The sequence below is a fragment of the Bos mutus genome, chromosome 11, assembly GCF_027580195.1.
Source record: "Bos mutus isolate GX-2022 chromosome 11, NWIPB_WYAK_1.1, whole genome shotgun sequence".
Taxonomy (NCBI): Eukaryota; Metazoa; Chordata; class Mammalia; order Artiodactyla; family Bovidae; genus Bos; species Bos mutus.
Window position 1 is genome coordinate 101,882,684 of NC_091627.1, and position 23,169 is coordinate 101,905,852.

A 23,169-nucleotide genomic window follows, 5' to 3' on the forward strand; every position below is an offset into this window, starting at 1 on the left:
GCTTTGAAAGGCAGCTGGTTGTGGCCATTCAGGCTTCAGCTCTTCTTTTTTGGGTTAGTAGCAGCCACTATTGAACTGTCATACTGCTGCTAAGTCGCTTCAGTCGTGTCCGACTCTGTGCGACCCCAAAGATGGCAGCCTAGTGGCTCCCCCTGTCCCTGGGATTCTCCAGGCAAGAACACTGGAGTGGGTTGCCATTTCCTTCTCCAATGCATGAAAGTGAAAAGTGAAAGTGAAGTTGCTCAGTCATGTCTGACTCTTCACGACCCCGTGGGCTGCAGCCTACCAGGCTGCTCCGTCCATGGAATTTTCCAGGCAAGAGTACTGGAGTGGGGTTCCATTGCCTTCTCCAGAACTGTCATACTAACAACCCTGAAATCCTTACAGATTTTCAGCTTAGAATAATGGACTATTAAAGCTGATACTTAGCCTTCCAAACCCCTTCAGGACACTGGGTCAACTGCTCTACATTCTGTCTTTAATTTGTCCTAGTATAGCGTATGTTCTGGAGAAGGCAGTGGCACCCCACTGCAGTACTCTCGCCTGGAAAATCCCATGGGTAGAGGAGCCTGGTGGGCTGCAGTCCATGGGGTCGCTAAGAGTCGGACACGATGGAGCAACTTCACTTTCACTTTTCCTTTCACGCATTGGAGAAGGAAATGGCAACCCACTCCAATGTTCTTGCCTGGAGAACCCCAGAACGGGGGAGCCTGGTGGGCTGCCGTCTCAGGGGTCGCACAGAGTCGGACACGACTGAAGTGACTTAGCAGCAGCAGCAGCAGCAGCAGCAGCATAGCATATGTTCACTTCAGTTCAGTTCAGTTCAGTCTCTCAGTCATGTCCGACTCTTTGTGACCCCATGAATCGCAGCACGCCAGGCCTCCCTGTCCATCACCAACTCCCGGAGTTCACTCAAACTCACGTCCATCGAGTCAGTGATGCCATCCAGCCATCTCATCCTCTGTCGTCCCCTTCTCCTCCTGCCCCCAATCCCTCCCAACATCAGAGTCTTTTCCAGTGAGTCAACTCTTTGCTGAGGTGGCCAAAGTACTGGAGTTTCAGCTTCAGCATCATTCCTTCCAATGAACACCCAGGGCTGATCTCCTTTAGGATGGACTGGTTGGATCTCCTTGCAGTCCAAGGGACTCTCAGGAGTCTTCTCCAACACCACAGTTCAAAAGCATCAATTCTTTGGCACTCAGCCTTCTTCACAGTCCAACTTTCACATCCATACGTGACCACAGGAAAAACCACAGCCTTGACTAGACGGACATTACTTTGTTGGCAAGGTAGTGTCTCTGCTTTTCAATACGCTATCTAGGTTGGTCATAACTTTCCTTCCAAAGAGTAAGCGTCTTTTAATTTCATGGCTGCAGTCACCATCTGCAGTGATTTTGGAGTCATGCTGTTTCAGAAATCATGGCTCAGATTGTATGCTATGCTGATTTTGGATGCAGGTGGAATTTGACCCCATGAATATGCCAGTCCTCATACTTTGATTTGCATTTATGCTTCATGTGTGTGGGTGCTGGAACCCAGACTTGTCTGTGTTGTGTAGTCGGGTGAAATGTGTTGAGGGTCACTGAAGTCAGACCAGGAGGAGTTGTTCGTAAACCTTTGTTTGCCTGGCAGTGCTTTTCACTTGGCTGGTTTTTCATGGAATGTTATGTCTCTGAAATAAATAGAAACGAGATCCTGAGCTTGTTAGTGATGTGCTATTAACTCTGTGCTCTCAGTGTTTGTCTAGAATCAGCCCAAGCACTCTGTCTTATTTTACTGACTCATGGTATTTTTCGTTCAGAATAGTACAACTATGAGAATAGATTTTTTTTAGAGCATATTCTTTTTGGGAACTCGGTGGTGTCCCAAGAGACGTAACTGAAGTTGTGTTTTAATCCATTTCTCACTCGCTGGTCATATCACAGGACGTGCTGTATCAGAAACCATAGCTCAGCTCGTATGCTCTGTCTAGACTGTGTGCTTTGGTGTTCTTGTGTGAAGCTGGAAGTTGGGAGAGCTGTGTCATCCTTTTGCAGCTGTAGGAAGGGGTTCATTATTCTTGTGCATCTCCAGAGACCTAAAGGGATGGTTTATATTTATCCTTTGGTATATGTCTCTTCAAACTGTTATTAAGATAGAACTGTATGTATTGTGATAAGTTCTTGATTGCTGGTAAAGGATATACTGGAAGTAAGCTATTTTAGAGTTTTAGATTTTCTTTTGTTAAATAATTAGGGGGTAAATGTCAGTTTATTCCAAATAAACTTGAACGTTTGTATATGAAATGAATGGTAAACAAACTTCTTGAATGAAAGTTAAGGAAAATCAGTTTTTAACATAAAATCATTCAATTTTATTTTTGAAGCAGAAATACCAGATCCATCAACGTGGGAGGGTCAAGATTCCGCACAGATAAATGGAATTGATTCTGTTTTGTCAAAGGCTGAAATCGCATCTTGTAGTTATGAAGCCAGGTATGTAGGCATTAAAGATGTTGTAATGCTTAATGAATAATTAATTTACTTCATTTCTTATATAATCTTTTGAAGTGGATTTAGATGGGTTAGTCAAGCCTGTGACTTAAATGTAACAAGTATGGAAAGAAGTCTTTCTAACCTTAATCCCTTCCATTTCCTTTTTTTTTTTTGCCTTCACAAATGCTTGGTAACTTTAAATAAATACTTCAGTGACCTGCTGAAGCAGTAGGTTCTGTGATGAAAACCAAAAGAAGCTGGACATTGTCATTTTTCAGTCGTCGTCTTTCGAAGCATAAGATTAAAGAATTAGATATTTTTGGGTGGAAGAGGGCCTTAGGGTCATCTGCTCTGATCGTTATTTCTTTCTGCCAGGAAAAATCCCTTGTTATTTAAACCTGGTACTCAGTATTTTTTTAAGTTATGTTAAAACTTGATTGCCTGTTAGGTCACAGCTCAGCAGTTCCGCCCTGGCACGCCTGGTCGTCTGCTCACTTACAAGCTGCGGTGCTGCCGGCCTGCCAGCATGAACCCTGATTACAGCCAGCTGTGTCAGTTCCAGAGGAAACAGATACATGTCACATGTTCCTCATAGTTTAGAAAAATGTTTTTAGAAATTGATTATTCAGGTTGTAAAAATGGAGTAATGATTAATGATTAAGTGATTAATTAAAAGAGCATTCATTATTTTTTTCTTCCTTGTTAACTGAACACAGACACTTTATAACACAGCAAGCATTTAGACTGTGTGTTAAAAAGCAAAGACATCACTTTGCTGACAAAGGCTCGCATAGTTAAGGCTGTGGTCTTTCCACTAGATGTGTATGGATGTGAGAGCTAGACGATAAAGAAGGCAGAGTGCCAAAGAATCGATGCTTTCCAACTGTGGTGTTGGAGAAGACTCTTGAGAGTCCCTTGACTGCACAGAGAGAAACTAGTCAATCTTAAAGGAAATCAATCCAAAATACTCTTTGGAAAGACTGATGGTGACGCTGAAGCTCCCGTGCTTTGGCCACCTGATGGGAACAGGTGAATCATTGGAAAAGACCCTCAGGCTGGGAAAGAAGGGCTGAAGACAGGAAAAGGGTGGCAGTGGGTGAGGTGGCTGGATGGCGTCACTGATCCAGTGGGCACAGACTTGGGCAAACTCAGGAGATGCTGAGGGACAGGGAAGCCTGTGAGTCGCAGTTCACGGGGTCATGACCAGGCAGACACGACTGAGCGACTGAACAGCAGCAACAAAGCTTTTGTCTCCACGTCATTGGCAAGTGTGGAAGCATTCACTGATTACAGAAGCAGGCTGAAGTCACATCGGATACGGTTTTAGTCCTTTTTTTGTTTGGTAGTGTCTTAATGGTTTTGTCATTCATACTTTTTAAACAATGAGATATAATTGACATGTAACATTAACCGTATACAACAACAACTTGATATATATAACAGTTTTCTTGATTTAAAGTTGGAGTTACTCAAGCAAGTCTCATCTGATCAAAAAAGGATCTTGACACATCATCTTCTAACCAGAATAGTTTGCTTAAAATCTTGCCAGTTATTTTATTAAAAGGATATTTAAGAAAAAAGGATTATATTCAAATCCTTTATGACATGTCAAGCTTTTACTCCCAGACTGACTTTGCTTTTCTCAGTGACAGAGTTATGTTTTAATCTTCTTCATTGTTCATTGATAATGTCGCCAAGGAATTAAAACTTTCTTTAATGAAAAAGATAATTAGATCTGAATGCACTGTGGATTACTGTGTTTTCATTAGTGCAGGAAGTTTGGAGCTGATTCTGTGCCGTGTGCAGTGGGCTAGTCTCCTCCCCCTGCTGAGTTTCGGGGTGGTGACAGACGGCATGCTCCTGGCGACCGGGCGTCGTGTTCTGCATCTCGAAGCTGTGAGGGATGCTTGCCCAGTCTTTGGGCTTGGCTGTTGGTGACGTGGAAGCCGCCTTCCTGTGCTGCCTCTGTAGGGTCTTGCCCCGTGCCCTGCGTTCCCTGCTGGATGCTGGTTGGGGAACGACTGCCAAGGTCGCCCCAGAGTTCGGAGTGTTGCCAGCTCCTGAGGTTTGGACTCCAGGCCTCTGTTGGTGTTTGGATAGGGCATTTGCATTGTACCACAGGTGGCGATCGTCAAGCTGAATATGTTGAGAATAATTGGAGTGATGATATACGAGGGCCAAATGCTGTGCAGCAAGCCATTTAAGTGTCACTTAGATGGCAAATGTTTCTTTTAAGGAGATGCAGAAAGTGGTGAAAACGAATTTGAGTGTAAGTTGGGGGGAAAGAAAAACATGAAACCTCCAACGATTGGGTTTGTGTCCTTTGATTATAATTTTTCATTTTCTAGGGTGCTCCTAATGAGGGTCTCTTGGATACCCTATTTTTTAAAGGCTATCTAACAGTTATATTTTCCTTCAGTGAGATTTTTTTTTTTTTAATATATTCGGAGTTGCATCAGAGAAACGTTTCTGGGCTTGGACTGGAGACTAGGTTATAGGGACGGTCATCCCAGTTTTAGGGCCTGGAGAGTTTTCAGTAGACGTGGACTTTGTAATAATGGGGTCAGCTAAGTATGGAGCATGACCGTAGAAGCCACAGGAAGGTAGAGTCTAATTCCACAAGTCAGGATTTGCATGCCTGTTATCTTTACTGACATTTACCATAGAGAACCTGGCAGGCTGTAGTCCATGGGGTCTCAAGAGTTGGACACGACTAAGTGACTAAACCACCATAGAGAACTAGTAATAGCTTTATCCACAACTAAGTTAGAAGGCAGATATGTGGATGGATAGATAGTGACATACAAATATCCTACAATTATCGATTTTAAGGAGCAAATAATTTCTAAACCTCCGTTTTCACCCTTTACGATCCTGAATCTGTGATGTGGCTGTCCTTCAGAATGTTGAATTGGCAGTGACAGTGATTTGATGGTTGGGGTTTTAACGTTGTCTACTGCAGCACCGGAGAAGGCAACGGCACCCCACTCCAGTACTCTTGCCTGGAAAATCCCATGGGCGGAGGAGCCTGGTGGGCTGCAGTCCATGGGGTCGCTGAGGGTCGGACACGACTGAGCGACTTCACTTTCACTTTTCACTTTCACGCATTGGAGAAGGAAATGGCAACCCACTCCAGTGTTCTTGCCTGGAGACTCCCAGGGACGGGGAAGCCTGGTGGGCTGCCGTCTATGGGGTCGCACAGAGTCGGACACGACTGAAGTGACTTAGCAATAGCAACTGTAGCACCAAGGACGCTTGTGTGAGCCCGCAGCTCAGAGAGGAAGGCGTGCGCCGCTCTCCCTGTGGGCCTGGCCGCGAGCACCTGTGCGGTCCTGGAGGCTGACCCTGCTTGCCGTGTCACTTTGACGGGCACAGACGTCATTGTAGTGAAGTCACCACAGACTGTTTTGTAATTGTCTTTACCTGTTTGTTATTATTTTTTGACCATGCTGCATGGCTTGTGGGATCTTAGTTCCCCAACCAGGGGTTGAACCCGGGCCCTCGGCAGTTAGAGTGCTGAATCCTCGCCACTGGATCGTCAGGGAAGTCCTGCTCATTTGTTTTATATGTCGCGAGCCTCCTTTCCCAACCACCGACTAGGATTGTTTTACTTCCCTGAGTCGTGGCAGGCCTCTTAGGTGTTTCCTTTTTTGTTCGTAACTTCCTTACAGTGTCTAGTGATCCCCAAGCACTTCTTTCTGGGATATCGGTACGCCTGAGTACGTAAGTTGATGTATTATATTTTTCTAAGTAATATGCCTGTGAAATTTTTTGTGTAGGTGAAAAATTTGAAAATGAAAGTACTGTAAATATAAGAATATAGTACTTATAGGAATTATGTAACACATTCCTTTAATTTATAAGTTTAGCTTTTACATGTTGAACCTGCATATCATGTTTTAAACTATTTGTGTACTTCTCCATAGCCTTGTAAACCATGATGCACGCACCCCCTGCCTCACAGTAAGGCCCGTGGGCTCGAGCCCGTCCCCCCGGCCTGTGCGGGTCATCCTGGTGGATGCCATGGGGTCCGCTTTGTTCCCTGTCTTCTGCCCACCACTTCACAATGGCGCCTGAGACATTGATTTTTGTTAAACGAGTGAGAGCATTGTTTTCTTTACTGTGATTTGTTAGTCATCTCTTCCTTTCCTGTCATTTTTCCCTCCTGTTAGATGTTTCTCATCTACTCTGGGCTTTGCAGTCTGATCATCCATTACTGTTTTATATACATTAAAAAAGTGTACCATTTCATCTCAGTAGCGTGGAGGATTCTTTTCCTCCTTGGTGCTCAGTGGTGGTCTGGGATGGTCAGGGAGCCGCAGGCCTCTCTATATTGAAGTCCGTGTTTCTTAAAAACAGGGACACCTCCGTACTAAGTACTGAGTACTGAGTGAGTACATGTTTACTGAGTGCAAACGTGAAGTAACCATGTGATGCATTTATCTAGAAGTATGTAATCTTGGGAAACACTGCTTATTGTTGTCTGCTTGTGTTTTTACTGGAAGATTTTCTTCTTGATTCATTGCAGAGTAGTAACATGGAATTTTACTCATTGTGCGTAATCCCATAATTACAGTTTTGTGCTGAATGCTCTAAATAACAAAGGCGATGTGGGGCACAGAGACATGTAGGAGATTTGAGATGTACCGTTTTCAATCAGGTCCCTCAAAGTTGTGGAGCCCTGGCTCCTGCCAGAGTGACGTCCCGCTGTGGCCACCGCTGTTGGCGTCTCGGCCACCGTGGAACTCACGCAGGCGCTTGGAGTCGGTCGCGGGGGAGCTGGGTGGTGACAGGATGAGTACACCCTGTCTGTCTCTTGCGCAGCGCTCACTGTTCTGTGTGGTTCTCTGTCTTTGGGGGATGAACTGTGGCTGAGCCAGGCCCTCGTTTGGGTCAGCAGACCTCCACAGCATGGTCCTGCTCTGGGGTGGTTGTGATGTTGCTGGCAGGGGATGCTCTGGCATCTGCAGAGGGGTCAGAGGTACGAGGCCCGGGAGATGTCTTTGAATAACATATTGGGCGTGTCTGTTGCGTCACTTACACTTATCTGACAGTTGTGGGATTCTCCTTTGTGGGGAAACAAACCTGTAAGCTTTCTCACTGCCTGGTTTTTACCTCTCCTGAGAGGGGAGTTAAATGACACTCGTGTGTCGATGGCTTGGGGAGATAGCAATATTTGACACTTGATTTGGCTTTTAAACATTGCAGGTCTAACCTCCCCTGTATTCTGTTGTCTCTCTAGACAAGTTGGCATTAGGAATGGAATGTATTTCGGGTACGCCAAACAGCTCTGTCCCAATCTCCAGGCGGTCCCTTATGATTTCCACGCGTATAAAGAGGTTGCACAAACGATGTACGAGACGCTGGCCAGGTATGTGCACCATACTCAGTCTCCCGTCCCTTGACTGCTCGTACCTGATACTGAGGGGGGACCCCCAGCTGCCTCAGCCTGTTGGAAACCCACCCCTCCGCCCCCTGGCACCCGGCCCCCTCCTTCCGTAAGCACCTCCAGGGCGAGGCTCAGGCCTGTTGGAAACCCCCTCCTCCGCCCCCGGCACCCGGCCCCCTCCTTCCGTAAGTACCTCCAGGGCGAGGCTCAGGCCTCGGGACACTTCTGTGGGGCTGGACCTGAGCTACTCGCCGGTGCTGCTGGGGGTCTGATCTTCTGTCCACGTGATTCTTACTCAGTGGTTCCAGTTTTCCCTTCATGGAACCAGACAGATGAAAGATGGGAGTTTTTAACCTGGTTATTCTCTTTTATTAAATATGAGTTATAGTTTTGTTGAAAATTAAAACATGTAAAATATCATGTATGAAACGAGATGCCAGTCCAGGTTCAATGCACGATACTGGATGCTTGGGGCTAGTGCACTGGGACGACCCAGAGGGATGGTATGGGGAGGGAGGAGGGAGGAGGGTTCAGGATGGGGAGCACATGTATACCTGTGATGGATTCATTTTGATATTTGGCAAAACTAATACAATTATGTAAAGTTTAAAAATAAAATTAAAAAAAAAACAAAAACTATAGATTCACAAGTAGAGACTCTTTCAAACCGTTTGTCCTCTGAAATCATTAGGTGTGCCAAATGTTAGCTTTTATAAAAATGTTTGGTGATACAGCTGGCCCTTGAACGACCTGGGGGCAGTGGGTGCTGTCCTCCACAAGGCGCAGAATCGTGTGTGGCCCACAGCCAGCTGTCTGTACCCGTGGCGTCTCCGTGCTGATGATCACGTAGCGCTCTTTGTATTCACTACTGAAAAACCCACGTATGAGCCACCCCTCAAGGTTCATACCACTGTTGTTCAAGGGTCGGCCGTAGTCTCCAGATAGGTGATTAGATGGCTTGAGAGAAGGAGATTTTGTTTTTTGAATATTTACAGTATACATATATTTAATGTTAATTCAAAACTCAAACTTTTAAATAAGTATATGGCAGGCCCCATATGCTCTAAAGTTAGCATATTTTCTCTCTAAAAGGCCAGGTAAGGTCATTGTCCCAGCCGCTGAGCTCTGTCAAGGGCAGCGGGCACAGCCGCCGGCGAGGTGTGGGTGGACACCGGTCAGCCCTTGGGCTGTGCTGGTGTTCTGAGGGAGATGGCTCGCCTCTCGTCACTGTTCCCTCTCCTGTTTATGGAGCATCTACCATGTGCAGACAACTGTCGATGCCGCCAGTCCTGCAGGAGAGGGACCCCGCCTTTGGGGGGCTGCCTTTAACGGAGCGCGAACCTCAGAGGGCCAGGGAAGCTCTCTGCCATCGGTGTGTGGACTTAGGGCTGGGGGTAGCCAGTTCTCACGCAGCTGTCCTAAGACCCCAAACACGGGGCTGGCCGTCCTGTTAGCAGGTGGAGCCTGTGCTTGTTGGGTCCCCCCCAGAGCTGTGGTCAGGCGCAGCGGCCCACAAGGACTGCAGGCAGGTCTGAGCTGGTGCTGCCGCCTGTGGTTACGGAGCCGGAGCGGCCCGCAGGCTGAACCGCAGGGTGGGGACGTCGCGCACACTGTCGTGTGGTTTGGGTTGGTGGAGACGTTTTCAGTGGCCACGTGGCTGTTCTTTGAGCCAAAGATTCCATTATTCTCCTGCGCCCTTTGGACATCCCTCCTCAGGGCAGCTTTCGTTTCAGGACACCCTCTGCTCTGACAGATTGCTCCCTGGAGTTAATCCAAGACAGACCACTCATCTCTTAAATGATTGTGGATAGTAATTAGTCTGATTCACAACCTGCAGTGAGTTGTGGTGAGAGGTGAGGGCTGGCCCCCTGATACTTCACCAGGTGGATTATTGAAGATCTGTTTCTCGTCCTGAGGCCTCTGCTGGCCTGTGGTCCACGTATTTAATGAACATCAGAGCCACACAACAGCTTTTCTCTTCCTTTTCCTTTCCTCTGATGAACCGAAACAGTGCTCTGTGTACGTAGATCCTGACCAAAAACAGCAACAACCAAAACCAAAGCCCGCAGTGTTTCCATCTGAAGAGAATGTCAGTGGTGTCCTTCTAGACGGGCACGTGGCTGACTGGCCATCATATCCTGCTCTATCCTGGGCATTTGTGTTCAGGAGACAATCAATTGCTTGATTTGTGTGGTTTTTCTCTTCCTCAGGGATTCTGGTAAAACATGTTTGAATATGTTTAAAATTAAATGTTGTGACAGTTCTAATTGACTCAATACTTTCCATATATTCAAAGGTTTATGGAGGTGTTCTCAGTGTAGAGGAATTGAAATGATCATTTCTGTTGTATTTTTGGTAGTTAATATGGAAAAAAATACTGATGAACTTTGCAGTTAGAGGTTAAGTGACTTGAGCCAGTTCAGTTAAAATGCTAACACTTTCAGCATCTTAAGTCTCATAAGGGAATGCTGGAGAAGGCGGCCGTGGGAAGCCTGTGTGGCCGGGCATGTGTTAAGCATGGCTGCGCCTTGGCGCCTCTGCTCTGTGTTGGCAGCTACACACACGACATCGAAGCCGTCAGCTGTGATGAAGCCCTGGTAGACATCACCGAGATCCTCGCCGAGACCAGACTCACGCCTGACGAGTTTGCGAATGCTGTCCGCATGGAAATTAAGGACCAGACCAAATGTGCTGCCTCTGTGGGGATCGGTCAGTAGCTGGCGCCTCTCGCACTGCTCGTTGTGGTCGGAGCCTCGCTCTAGGAGCACTGGGCCCCAGTTAACTTTAGTTTTTAGGTTTTGTTTTTATCACTTTCCTGTTTAGGCCTCCACTTCTGAGACGGTACTTAGTGTGGCTCATAGGCGAAGCCTGAGATCAAACTGTTGGAAGTGTTAGTAAGTGGTTAATAACATCTTTAGAGTACACAAGTTGGAATATTTCTTTTCCCTCAAAAATGGGGAGAACAGAATTCAGTATTTGTCAACACTGTTATTGTTCTCATGTGAACAGAGGCTCTGTTTATAGCCGTGCAGTGGGGCTGGGTTTGGAGTTCCGTGTTGCTGAGTCTTGCAGGAACTCCATTCCTCTCTGACGCTCCCTGGGGCCCTCAGCCAACCCTGTCTTCACTGTCTGCAGAAGTCAGCAGTGTTGCCATGTGCCCGCCCCGTCATCTGTGCTTCTCCTGGGTTCTCCCACGGTGTGCTCTGGAGTCCCCCGTGTCGCCCTCGGCCTCCCTGCGTGCCTCCTCCTCTCTGAGCACACACGGTGCCTCTGCTAACTGAAGATCTTGATTGCTTGTGTGGTCCTCGCAGGGTGACCTGAGAGAGCACCAGGTCTAGATCTGGAGGCTAAAGTGGGAGGGAACGGGCTTCTCAGCTGGAGCCTCTGCTGCGGTGTGTGTGAGTGTGGCTAGGAGGTTGGGCTTCTGGCGGGGTGTGTGAGGCGGGCTCCCAGGAACCGGAAGCTGCTTGCCGTCTTCAGCAGTGAACCAGCCCTGGGAAGGCAGGTGCTCCCTGTCAGGCGGGGCTTTTAAGAAGTCAGAACATCATGAGCCCCAGACAATACTGGTTGGCCAGAAAGTTTGTTTGGGTTTTTCCGTAAGATGTAACAGGAAAACCTGAAGAGACTTTTTGGCCCACCCAATGCAAAGCAGGTTAACAGCATCCCTCCGCAGCAGCATCCGTCCCCAGCAGGCCTGTGCTTGGGCTCCTGGGTGTGGCCTGCAGACCCCGTCAGCATTCGTTTAGGGCTTGCCTCCTGGAGTCCGCTGTCATTAGGCACAGGGTTAGTTTTCGTTTTTAATTGTATTTATTTTAAATGTACAAGTGGGATGGTACGAATATGTTCTTTTAAGTTCAAGCACATAATTAAGACAAAAGTCCCAAATGACGTGTCTACTTCTCAGCCCTCTTTTTCTTCACAGCTCACCACTTTTATCATTTGGGTGTGCCTTTGTGACTTTTCCTCTTCTTAAATATTTTTACATTTACCCTAGGAAAACACATTGTTTTTAAATGAGTTTCCCATAAAACTAAGACATGTCCTTTATAGAAGCCTTCTGTAGTTTGTGGAGATTTTGTTATTTACACGGAAGTTCATCTGACCCCACACTGAGATGTTTCTCAGCTGCCCGACGCCTTCTCTGGCCCCGGTAGCCTTCCCTGCTCTGCGTTAATATCTGTGTCCACTGACACACCTTGGACCTCCCTGTCTGTCTGCCTTCTTTTCTAAGACACTCATACCTGCAGTTCTGCGCCCACATTCTGATCATATAGTGAGACATCTGGTTTTGGGGGCTCCCCGCAGTCCAGTGGCATTGCTTTGGCCTTATTTCTCCCTAGTGTGGATCCACTGGTTGGTAAAATGAGGGACTTCCCTGGCTGTCCAGTGGTTAGCGCTCTGAACGTTCACTGCCGTGGGCCCAGTTCAGTCCCTGGTTGGGGAACTAAGATCCTGCAAGCTGCACGGTGTGGCCAGAAACACAAAGATTGTTTGGTAAAATGAGCTGATTGCTGATGATTGCCTGCCTGTGGACCTCTAGTCTTTGATCAGGATTGTTTTCTCTGCTCCTTTACCTGGGTGGGAGATGCTGAAACGTCACACATTTGGGAACAAAAGGAAGCCTCTGTCCAGGAACCATGGTGGTTATAATCTGTAATACCTAACAGAATTCTGCCAGTTTTTGTATTGTGCTTAAAATGACCACTTCCCGGTGGTCTAGGGGCTAAGACCCTGTGCTCCCAATGCAGAGGGCCGGGGTTCTGTCCCTGGTCAGGAAACTATCCCATGTGCTACAACTAAAGACCCCCACGCTACATCTAAGACCCGGCACAGACAAGTAAATATTTTAAATATTGGAGCTTCCCTGATGGATCCGTGGTAAAGTATCCACCTGGAATGCAGGAGACATGTACAGGATATGTGGCTTTGATCCCTGGGTTGGGAAGATATTCCTGGAGAAGGAAATGGCAACCCACTCCACTATTCTTGCCTGGAAAATCCTACGGATAGAGGAGCCTGGAGGGCTACCGTCCATAGGGTTGCAAAAGAGTCAGACATGACTTAGCAACTCAGCACAGTGGCAGATTATTTTCATTCTTTTCAGAAATCTGGTAGATAACCTATCTGTAGATGTCTTTGTTAGGAAATTTTGAAAATAATTGTGACTATTTCTTAAATGACTTTTCTTTTTTTTTAAAAAAATTTTTTTATAGGTTCTAATATTCTACTGGCTAGAATGGCAACTAGAAAAGCAAAACCAGATGGCCAATACCACTTAAAACCAGAAGAAGTAGATGATTTTATCAGAGGTCAGCTAGTTACTAACCTACCAGGTAAATATAGAGCATCTCTTTTTAACTTTTATTTGTTGTAAATATTCATCGGTTGCTTTGTATAGACGTATAATGTATCTCTCTTTTCCAAAACATGATTTAAATTTTTTTTTTCTAATTTTATTTTATTTTTAAACTTTACATAATTGTATTAGTTTTGATTTAAATTTTTTTAATCTTTATTGTGTGCCATGGTAAACAAAATTCACAACACCACAGTAAATACCCCTTCAGTTGATTTATCAGAACCTTAATATAGTAGTTTTGCCTCTCGTGTGTTTTATTTCAAGTATTTAAGTATTTCTAAAGTACCAAGGTCAAGGAATTCTAAGAAGTCATATTTAAGAGAATATGATGAAACTGACTTTTGATCCTTTAAATAAATCAGAACTGAAATAGTTAGTGTACATATAGGCCCAAGATAAAGTTTTGACAGTTGATTCCCCTGTTTACAAAATTGTCCTGCCAAGCTAGCAATATGTTTCTGAGTTTAGTAAGCAAGTAGTTTTAAAAGTAGAAAATATTTGAAGCATATCAGGAAGAAGAAAACCTAAAACGAAGTATTAAGTTCTGTTAACTCAGGAGTGAAATGTCTAGAAGGGCACACCTTCCTCCCCACTGGGCGGCACGGCTAGTTACTGTGCTCTTCTGTGCCTGGCTGCCCGAGCGTGCAGAGCTCTTCTCTACGGAAAAATCATCAAGTGTAACCAGCTATAAAGGGAAAATCGTTGCCCTTTGAGGCCCTTGAACAGGTGTAAATTTTGTGTGTAGGGAATTCACTTCACTTTTATTAAATATTTAGACATGCTTTCTATGGTGATACCTCTTTCTAAGAAAGTTCTTTCTGTAAAGCAATTATCCTTCAATTAAAAAATAAATTTTAAAAAGAAATTTCTCTGAAGCTTATAGTAATCCATGATACCATTTCAGATAATCCTGTCCACTTTTTGTAAAGCAGCTTGTGTTAGCTTCACAAAACTCCTGTGTATTTGTGGTGGGAACATTCAAGACAGTATATTTTTAGGGAAAGTTTGTTAAAAGGTTCAGTGGTATTTTTGAATCCATGTTCTTAAGCCTAAGAAGTATCTGTTATAGGCCAAAGTTATTAAAGGACCCAAATACCATTTTATGATGGGTTAGTTTTAAAGCCACTTGACTCCCTAGTAAATAAATCTAAGAATGTGCTTAATGAAACTATAAGCCATGCCCTGTGGGGCCACCCAAGACGGGCGGGTCATGGTGGAGAGGTCTGACAAAACATGGTCCACCGGAGGAGGGAATGGCAAACCACTTCAGTATTCTTGCCTCGAGAACCCCATAAACAGTACAACAAGGCAAAAAGTAGGACACTGAAAGATGCACTCCCCAGGTCAGTAGGTGCTCAATATGCTACTGGAGACCAGTGGAGAAATAACTCCAGAAAGAATGAAGAGACGGAGCCAAAGCAAAAACGACACCCTGTTGTGGGTGTGACTGGTGATGGGAGTGAAGTCCGGTGCTGTCAAGAGCATCGTTGCATAGGAACCTGGAACGTCAGGTCCATGAATCAAGGCAAATTGGAAGTGGTCAAACAGGAGATGACAGGAGTGAACATCAACATTTAGGAATCAGCGAACTAAAATGGACTGGAATGGGTGAATTTAACTCAGATGACCGTTATATCTACTACTATGGGCAAGAATCTCTTAGAAGAAACGAAGTAGCCATCATAGTCAACAGAAGAGTCCAAAATGCAGTACTTGCGTGCGATCTCAAAAACAACAGAATGATTTCTGTTTGTTTCCAAGGCAAACCATTCAATATCACAGTAATCCAAGTCTATGCCCCAACCAGTAGTGCTGAAGAAGCTGAAGTTGAACTGTTCTGTGAAGACCTACCAGACTTTATAGAACTAACACCCAAAAAAGACGTCCTTTTTTCATTATAGGGAACTGGAATGCAAAAGTAAGAAGTCAAGAAATACCTAGAGTAACAGGCAAATTTGGCCTTGGAGTATATAAAACGAAGCAGGGCAAAGGCAAATAGAGTTTTGCCAAGAGAACTCAGTGGTCATAGCAAACACACTCTTCCCAACAACACAAGAGAAGACTCTACACATGAACATCACCAGATGGTCAATACTGAAATCAGATTGATTATATTCTTTGCAGCCAAAGATGGAGAAGCTCTGTACAGTCAACAAAAACAAGACCAGGAGCTGACTGTGGGTCAGATCATGAACTCCTTATTGCCAAATTCAGACTTAAATTGAAGAAAGTAGGGACAACCACCAGACCATTTTTGTATGACCTAAATCAAATCCCTTACAATTATACAGTGGAAGAGACATTAGAGTCAAGGGATTAGATCTGATGGAGTGCCTGAAGAACTATGGACAGAGGTCCGTGACATGTGCAGGAGGCAGGGATCAAGACCATCCCCAGGGAAAAGAAATGACTACAGCCAAAATGGCTGTCTGGGGAGGCCTTACAAACAGCTGTGAAAAGAAGAGAAGCGAAAAGCAAGGGAGAAAATGAAGGATACAAGCAACTGAATGCAGAGTTCCAAATAGCAAGAAGAGATAAGAAAGCCTGAAGCAAAGAAATAGAGGAAAACAACAGAATGGGAAAGACTAGGGATCTTTTCGAGAAAATCAGAGATAGCAAGGGAACATTTCATGCAAAGATGGGCTCAATAAAGGACAGAAATGGTATGGACCTAACAGAAGCAGAAGATATTAGGAAGAGGTGGCAAGAATACACAGAAGAACTGTACAAAAAAGATCTTCATGACTCAGATAATCACAATGGTGTGATCACTCACCTAGAGCCAGACATCCTGGAACACGAAGTCAAGTGGGCCTTCGAAGCATCACTACGAACAAAGCTAGCGGAGGTGATGGAATTCTGGTTGAGCTATTTCAAATCCTAAAAGATGATGTTGTGAAAGTGCTGCACTCAATATGCCAGCAAATTTGGAAAACTCAGCAGTGGCCTCAGGACTGGAAAAGGTCAGTTTTCATTCCAATCCCGAGGAAAGGCATTGTCAGGGAATGCTCAAATTACTGCACAATTGCACTCATCTCACCCGCTAGTAAAGTGATGCTCAAAATTCTCCAAGCCAGGCTTCAACAGTTCGTAAACTGTGAGCTTCCAGATGTTCAAGCTGGTTTTAGAAAAGGCAGAGGAACCAGAGAGCAAATTGCCAACATCACACTGGATCATGGAAAAAGCAAGAGAGTTCCGGAAAAACATCTATTTCTGCTTTATTGACTATGCCAAAGCCTTTGACTGTGTGGATCACAACAAACTGGAAAATTCTGAAAGAGATGGGAATACCAGACCACCTGACCTACCTCCTGGGAAATCTGTATGCAGGTCAAGAAGCAACAGTTAGAACTGGACATGGAACAACAGACTGGTTCCAAATCAGGAAAGGAGTACGTAAAGGCTGCATATTGTCACCCTGCTTATTTAACTTATATGCAGAGTACATCATGAGAAATGCCAGGCTAAATGAAGCACAAGCTGGAATCAAGATTGCTAGGAGAAATAGCAATAACCTCAGATTTGCAGATGATACCACCCTTAATGGCAGAAAGTGAAGAAGAACTGAAGAGCTTCTTGATGAAAGTGAAAGAGGGGAGTGAAAAAGTTGGCTTAAAACTCAACATTCAGAAAACTGATATCATGGCATCTGGTCCAATCTCTTCACGGCAAATAAATAGGGAAACAGTGAGAGACTTTGTTTTTTTGGACCCCAAAATCACTGCAGGTGGTGAGTGCAACCATGAAATTAAAAAAGAATCGCTCCATGGAAGAAAAGCTATGATCAATCTAGACAGCGTATTAAAAAACATAGACATTCCTTTGCCAAAAGAGGTCCATGTAGTCAAAGCTATGGTTTTTCCAGTAGTCATGTATGGGTTTGAGAGTTGCATTATAAAGAAAGCAGAGTGCCAAAGAATTGATGCTTTTGAACTGTCGTGTTGGAGAAGACTCTTGAGAGTCCCTTGAACTGCAAGGAGATCCAACCAGTCCATCCTAAAGGAAGTCAGTCCTGAATATTCATTGGAAGGACTGATGCTGAAGCTGAAACTCTGATACTTTGGCCACCTGAAGGGAAGAACTGACTCACTAGAAAAGACCCTGATGCTGGGAAAGATGGAAGGTGGGAAGAGAGGGGGACGATAGAGGATGAGAGGGTTGGATGGCATCACTGACTTGATTGACATGAGTTTGAGTAAGCTCCAGGAGTTGGTGATAGGCAGGGAGGCCTGGCGTGTTGCAATTCATGGGGTCGCGAAGAGTCGGACACAGCTGAGCGACTGAACTGAAGAATGTGTTAGTACCAGAAACGTGAAATACAACATTAACACATCTTATTGCAGTTTTATATAAGAAGGAACCAGTGTATTTTAAGTGCATGTGGAATCTGAGTTCGATTATGATACTGGTTCTCTCTATTAGTTTGCTAAAACAGCCATAAGAAAACACCACAGATTGCATGACTTAAACAACAGATATTTATTCCCTCAAGATCTTGGAGACTAGAAGTCCACAATTGAATTGTCAACAGGTTGGGTTTCTTCTGAGGTCTCTCCTGTTGGCTTGTAGGTGGCTGTCTTCTCAACATGGTGTTCTCTCTTTGTGCGTCTGTGTCCTGATCTCTTCTTATAGGGATACCAGGGATGCTGGATTAGGGCCCGCGTATATGACCTGTTGTTAGTGTAATTTCCTTTATGAAGGACCTTTCTCCAATTAGTCATGTTCTGAGATGCTGGGAATTATGATTTCAGCACAGGAATCTTGAGATTCTGGATGCAGTTCCATCCATAGCACCGTCTTCATACTGCATCATTTTTGTAAGGTTTATTTGTTGGGTTTGGGTTTTTTTTAAAACAGAAATAGAGTTTACCTTTCACCTTCGTTTGCTTCATGGTCGGAAGGACTTGACGTTTTGAAGGGCAAGTGTGCGGTTATGTGTCCTGGCTGAATCCTTCGGCACAGCCTTGAATTTCCAGAGACAGCTGAGATGCGGGGAAGCGGGGCAGCCAGGATGCACTTCCTCCCCCAAACCACCTTCTCATGCTGCCCCTCTCTGCTTCAGAAGCGGCTTGTAGCCAGCTGTGGCCACCCGGAATTGTCCATGAGATTTTTACATGTAACACTACTGACTTTTATAAAAGTCCTCAAATTTATTATTGGACAGGCTTTAGAGCTTTTTAGTATGTAAAATGTCAGCATTTTCAGTTGTTATCCCTGCCCTGAGCTGGTAACTCATCTAAAATACGAGCTGTTCCTTTGGAAACGGGTTTCACATATGTACAGGAGACTAGGCAGTAAAAGTTTCTGAGAATTCTTACAAAGAAGCAGCTATTTATCTTGTTAAAAATTAGCAATTTCCCAGGTGGCACTCGTAAAGAACCCACCTGCCAATGCAGGAGACATGGGAGACGCAGCTTCAGTCCCTGGGTCAGGAAGATCCGCTGGAGGAGGGCATGGCAACTCCAGTGTTCTTGCCTGGAGAATCTCATGGACAGAGGAGCCTGGTGGGCAGCACGACCGCAGCAGCTCAGCACACGTGTGCACACCGGCTGCTACTGCCTGATCATTCTCTCTTTAGGGCTTCCCCGGTGGCTCATCAGTAAAGACCCTGCTTGCGGTGCAGGAGGCGAGGGTTCAGTCCCTGGGTCGGGAAGATCTCCTGGAGAAGGGAATGGCAACCTCCCCTTACATTCGGTTAGGTTTCAGGAAAACTCTGGTCTTTCTGTGCACAGTGTCCCAAGTTCGCACTTGGTCTCCGTTCTGACTTGAGCTTTAAGGTGGCACACGGGCAGTGCAGCGCCCTGAGCGCCTCTCACCTGACGTCATCAGGGGGCAGGTTGTCTTGAGTCACACGTGTCCCTCGCCCCCTTCCGTGGCTGTGTACCTTTTATAAGGTGGTCCACCTCCCTCCTAACCATGTGTCCACATAATGGCTATAAGAGGTTCCCCTTGCAGAACCTGGACGGACAAGGCCACTCAGAGAACTGGAGACAGAAGTAGTGGAGGGTGGGCCAGGACCCTGCAGGAGACCAGAACCTCAGTCTGAACTGCTGAGGGACTTACGGATCTTGTCATGTGGAGACCATGTTCATAAGCGTTCAGCACCCTTTGGATGAGGCTTCACCTTGCAGATGGTGACGAGGGGACTGCTGGGTGCCGGCCTGGCTGCAGGAAACTCACTGCCTTTCTAGGGAGATAGGCCTCGTTTGTACAAGACTTCTGCCTGTCCTCCGCTCGCTGCCACTTGGCTCAAGAAGCATCATCCCACGTCACTTGTGCCACCTTGTTTGGTATGAGAGCATGTGGGCACGCGCCTGTCATGACTTCTGGTTCTAGTTCCCGTTCAAAGAAAACGTGGCTGAAGCCACTGAGAAGTGTGATTGCCAAAACCATGACAGAATCCCTCACATTGCCGGGCCTCCTAGAATGTAGTCATGCTGTAGACCAGCTTAAGCCAGTGTGTGACTTAGTTGATTTTGTGACTAAGATAGAAAACTTGATTACTCAGTAATAAATAAAAATCACTCTTTTTGGAAAACTAACTGACTAATACCCATTTGAGAAGTTCTGGCTCACCTGTAGGTGGAGTCCAAATTGAGAAGCAGTGTCTGGAAATAACTTTCTAGTATGATTGGCACTAAAAAAAATTCTAAATCTGTGAGCTGCTTCAGTGGTGTCACTTCAGAACTTTCAGGGAGAGTACTTTAAACAGATGTTTGCGCGTGAGCGGTCATTTCATGTCACGGAGTTGTTTTTAATAGTTTACATGCCGAATTAAGGAACTGTCCCTTTCCTAGGAGTTGGACGTTCCATGGAATCCAAGCTGATGTCTTTGGGGATTAGGACGTGTGGAGACTTGCAGTATATGACCATGGCCAAACTCCAGAAAGAATTTGGTTCCAAAACTGGTCAGATGCTTTATAGGTTCTGCCGAGGTTTGGACGACAGACCAGTTCGCACTGAAAAGGAAAGAAAATCTATTTCAGCTGAGATCAACTATGGAATAAGGTTTTCCCAGGTACTGATCTCCTCACAGGTTTTAGCTTCTGTTTTTCATATTTGCACATAGTCCTGTCTCCCCAGCTAGACCATAGACTATTGACACTTGAAATGAAGCCTTAAAACCCTTGCCGTTCCCAGAGCTGGCAGAACGTATGTTCTTAACTAGAGCAGACAGTGCAGTAGATCATCACATGTTAAATGTGGAAGGTTAATATACTTGAAAACAACCATTAGGCGCAAAGGAAAATAACATGGGTATTTTCTATGTTTATCTTTCTGTAGCCAAAAGAAGCAGAAGCTTTTCTTCTGAGTCTTTCAGAAGAAATTCAGCGGCGCCTTGAAGCTGTAGGCATGAAGGGTAAACGCCTGACTCTCAAAATCATGGTACGGAAGCCGGGAGCCCCTGTAGAATCCGCCAAATATGGAGGCCATGGCATTTGTGACATCACCACCAGGTAAGCCTACTAATAAAAAGGACATTAGATATTGATATTTCATTACAGGTCGTTGTAATGAATGGAAAATGACAGAAAAACAACAAGGAAAAGTGTGCCCAAAGAGCTGCAGACACTGACGCTCCTGGGTGTCGTGCAGAGCCAGGTCTTGGCCCCCGGCCGTGGAACGGCCCTGCGGGCCAGGTCGCCCCAGCCTGTCGGCGTGTCCGACGGGGCAGGCTGTCCTATCCTTGGGGTCTGCAGGCCGTGGCTTCGGTGCAGGGACAGGAAGCGGGTGCTTGTGGGCTTGGTGGGAAGGTCCCGTGGGGAAGCATCAGTGCAGTTACTCAGAAAATGATTGCAGTGAGGACTTTATTTCATTTAGGGAGGTGTGATTTCTTTCTTGTGAAAAGATTAATCATAGTAGTCTCTGGAAATTGGTAGAAAGCATTTTAAAACCCTATTTTTTTAAATGTGAGGGCCACTAATATGAGACTGATGTTAAGGTCTGGCCTCATATGTAAGGCCAATATGAAAATACCTAATTTTGTATGCCATTTATACTATACAGGACACTGTATTGTAAAGCTCTGGTTGACTGACAGGTAAATTAAAATACAGTGTAGTAGTTTCTTCTTGCTATCTACTCAATTTTAAATACGTTACAGTTTCTTAGAACTCTGTATTTTGGTGCATTCAGGAGTACCTAGGAGCTGAGTCTGTCTAAGCTCAGTGAGAAAATCTGCCTTCATTTAAGCCTTTTTGGAAAAATCCAGATATTCCAAAAAATCTAGTTACCAACACAACATTAAAAATTGGGATTTTAACTATACTCTATGCTGCTGCTAAGTCACTTCAGTCGTGTCTGACTCTCTGTGACCCCATAGATGGCAGCCCACCAGGCTCCCCTGTCCCTGGGATTCTCCAGGCAAGAACACTGGAGTGGGTTGCCATTTCCTTCTCAATGCATGAAAGTGAAAAGTGAAAGCGAAGTAGCTCAGTCGTGTCCGACAGTCATGTCCGACTCTTCGAGACCCCATGGACTGCAGCCTACCAGGCTCCTCCATCCATGGGATTTACCAGGCAAGAGGACTGGAGTTGGGTGCCATCGCCTTCCCCCCGCAATTCAATAATAATATTCATTCAGCGTTTTTGTATGCACTTATCTGCTTGCTGTTACTGGTATTTGTTCATTTTTGTCCTATTTAACTTAAAAAGTTTTATTTTGAAAAACATACACATGTAAGCAGAGAACAGTGTCCTGAAGCCCTCACCCCGAGTCCCACGGTCGCTGCTGGGCCCTGCGCCACCACCGGCCCCCAGCTGTTCTGGAGTGGCTCTCAGAGACCGAACCGTTTCCTCCATGGGTTTCCAGGTGTTTATCTCTGACAAGACTCTGCTTTAGTGAACACAGGACAGCTCAAAAGCTGCCTGCATCGCTGGCAGTAAAGTGCTCATTTCACCATGCCCTTTACCTTTGGGTAAGACATGCTTTGCTTCGAGCATTTACCTGATAGCTATTGACTGTTTGTACGTGAACTGCTGGCACATGGGCGCCTCTGGACTCTTAGTAGGACGTGCAGGCCAGGGGGCTTCACTGGGCCTTTACCTTTATGTAAGGCATGACAATGCATGATAATTACACTTTGTAAACTGAGAGTAGTGTCACTTTATAAATATGTTGATCAATTGTAAGCCATTCATTTCAGCCTTACATTTTGGGGGTATTATAACTGCCTAAGAGAAGCTTTAGGTAAGAGCTTCTGAAATATTATAATACTGATCCTGTATTTCCTGTAACTTAGGGGATGATAAACTACTTCCTGTGGCCCACATCCGGCCTGTGGCCTGTTTTTACATGATTTGTGGTAACTAAGAGTGATTTTTATATGAAAGTTTGTATAAAATAGAGACTATGTGAAAGAGACGACAGAGTGTAAGCTCCCAGACGTGTTGTAGTTAGGAGTCTGGTGTGCCTGCATGAATTCAGTGTGTGATCATTTTGTGACCTCAGACTCCCTGCAGGCATGTGCCTCACGTGTTAAGAGACTGTCACTGCAATGACAAGTTTTGTAAGTCAGAGAGCCACGTGGAGATTGAGATCTGTGGCTTCATTACCACTTAGGGAAATTTTTCTCATAACAGTTCCCTTTTGGAAAAAGAAGTTTTCCTTCTGGGGGTTCTTTTGTGTATGTGTTTATTTTGGATTGTATATGTGTTTTTTAAAGTGATTAATTGAAAAGGTCAAATAACAGCTTCTAGCCCCTTGCCCCTCTCCTCTCCCCGGTTCCGATCACCGTTCTTCTTTTGTGGTTCCTTTTGATACTCACACCCATAGTTTTCCAAAATGTCAGCAGAGTCTGCAGTAGCAGCGGGCTTACCGCTTCCTCCTGTTGCTGCCGTCCTCGTGTTCCGTTTGCCCCGGTAGACCTGGTGGGTTTCGGTTCGGCCCATCCAGTGTGCCACTGTTAGGATGCGCGTGTATCCACATACCCCGTACTGTCCACTGGG

At 45.4% G+C, this 23,169-nt stretch overlaps 1 protein-coding gene across 3 annotated transcripts in view; it reads left to right on the top strand.

The window, feature by feature from the left end:
* Positions 1-23,169, top strand: part of REV1 (REV1 DNA directed polymerase) — an 83,142-nt gene that overhangs the window by 51,252 nt on the left and 8,721 nt on the right. For 2 of the 3 annotated variants that reach the window (XM_070379965.1, XM_070379963.1), the window contains exons 9-14: positions 2,366-2,474; positions 7,717-7,845; positions 10,418-10,572; positions 13,077-13,196; positions 20,020-20,240; positions 20,507-20,679. In XM_070379965.1, coding sequence (XP_070236066.1) covers positions 2,366-2,474; positions 7,717-7,845; positions 10,418-10,572; positions 13,077-13,196; positions 20,020-20,240; positions 20,507-20,679 — 907 coding nt within the window. The remainder of the gene's footprint in view (positions 1-2,365; positions 2,475-7,716; positions 7,846-10,417; positions 10,573-13,076; positions 13,197-20,019; positions 20,241-20,506; positions 20,680-23,169) is intronic. The other variant, XM_070379964.1, reaches the window with a different exon arrangement.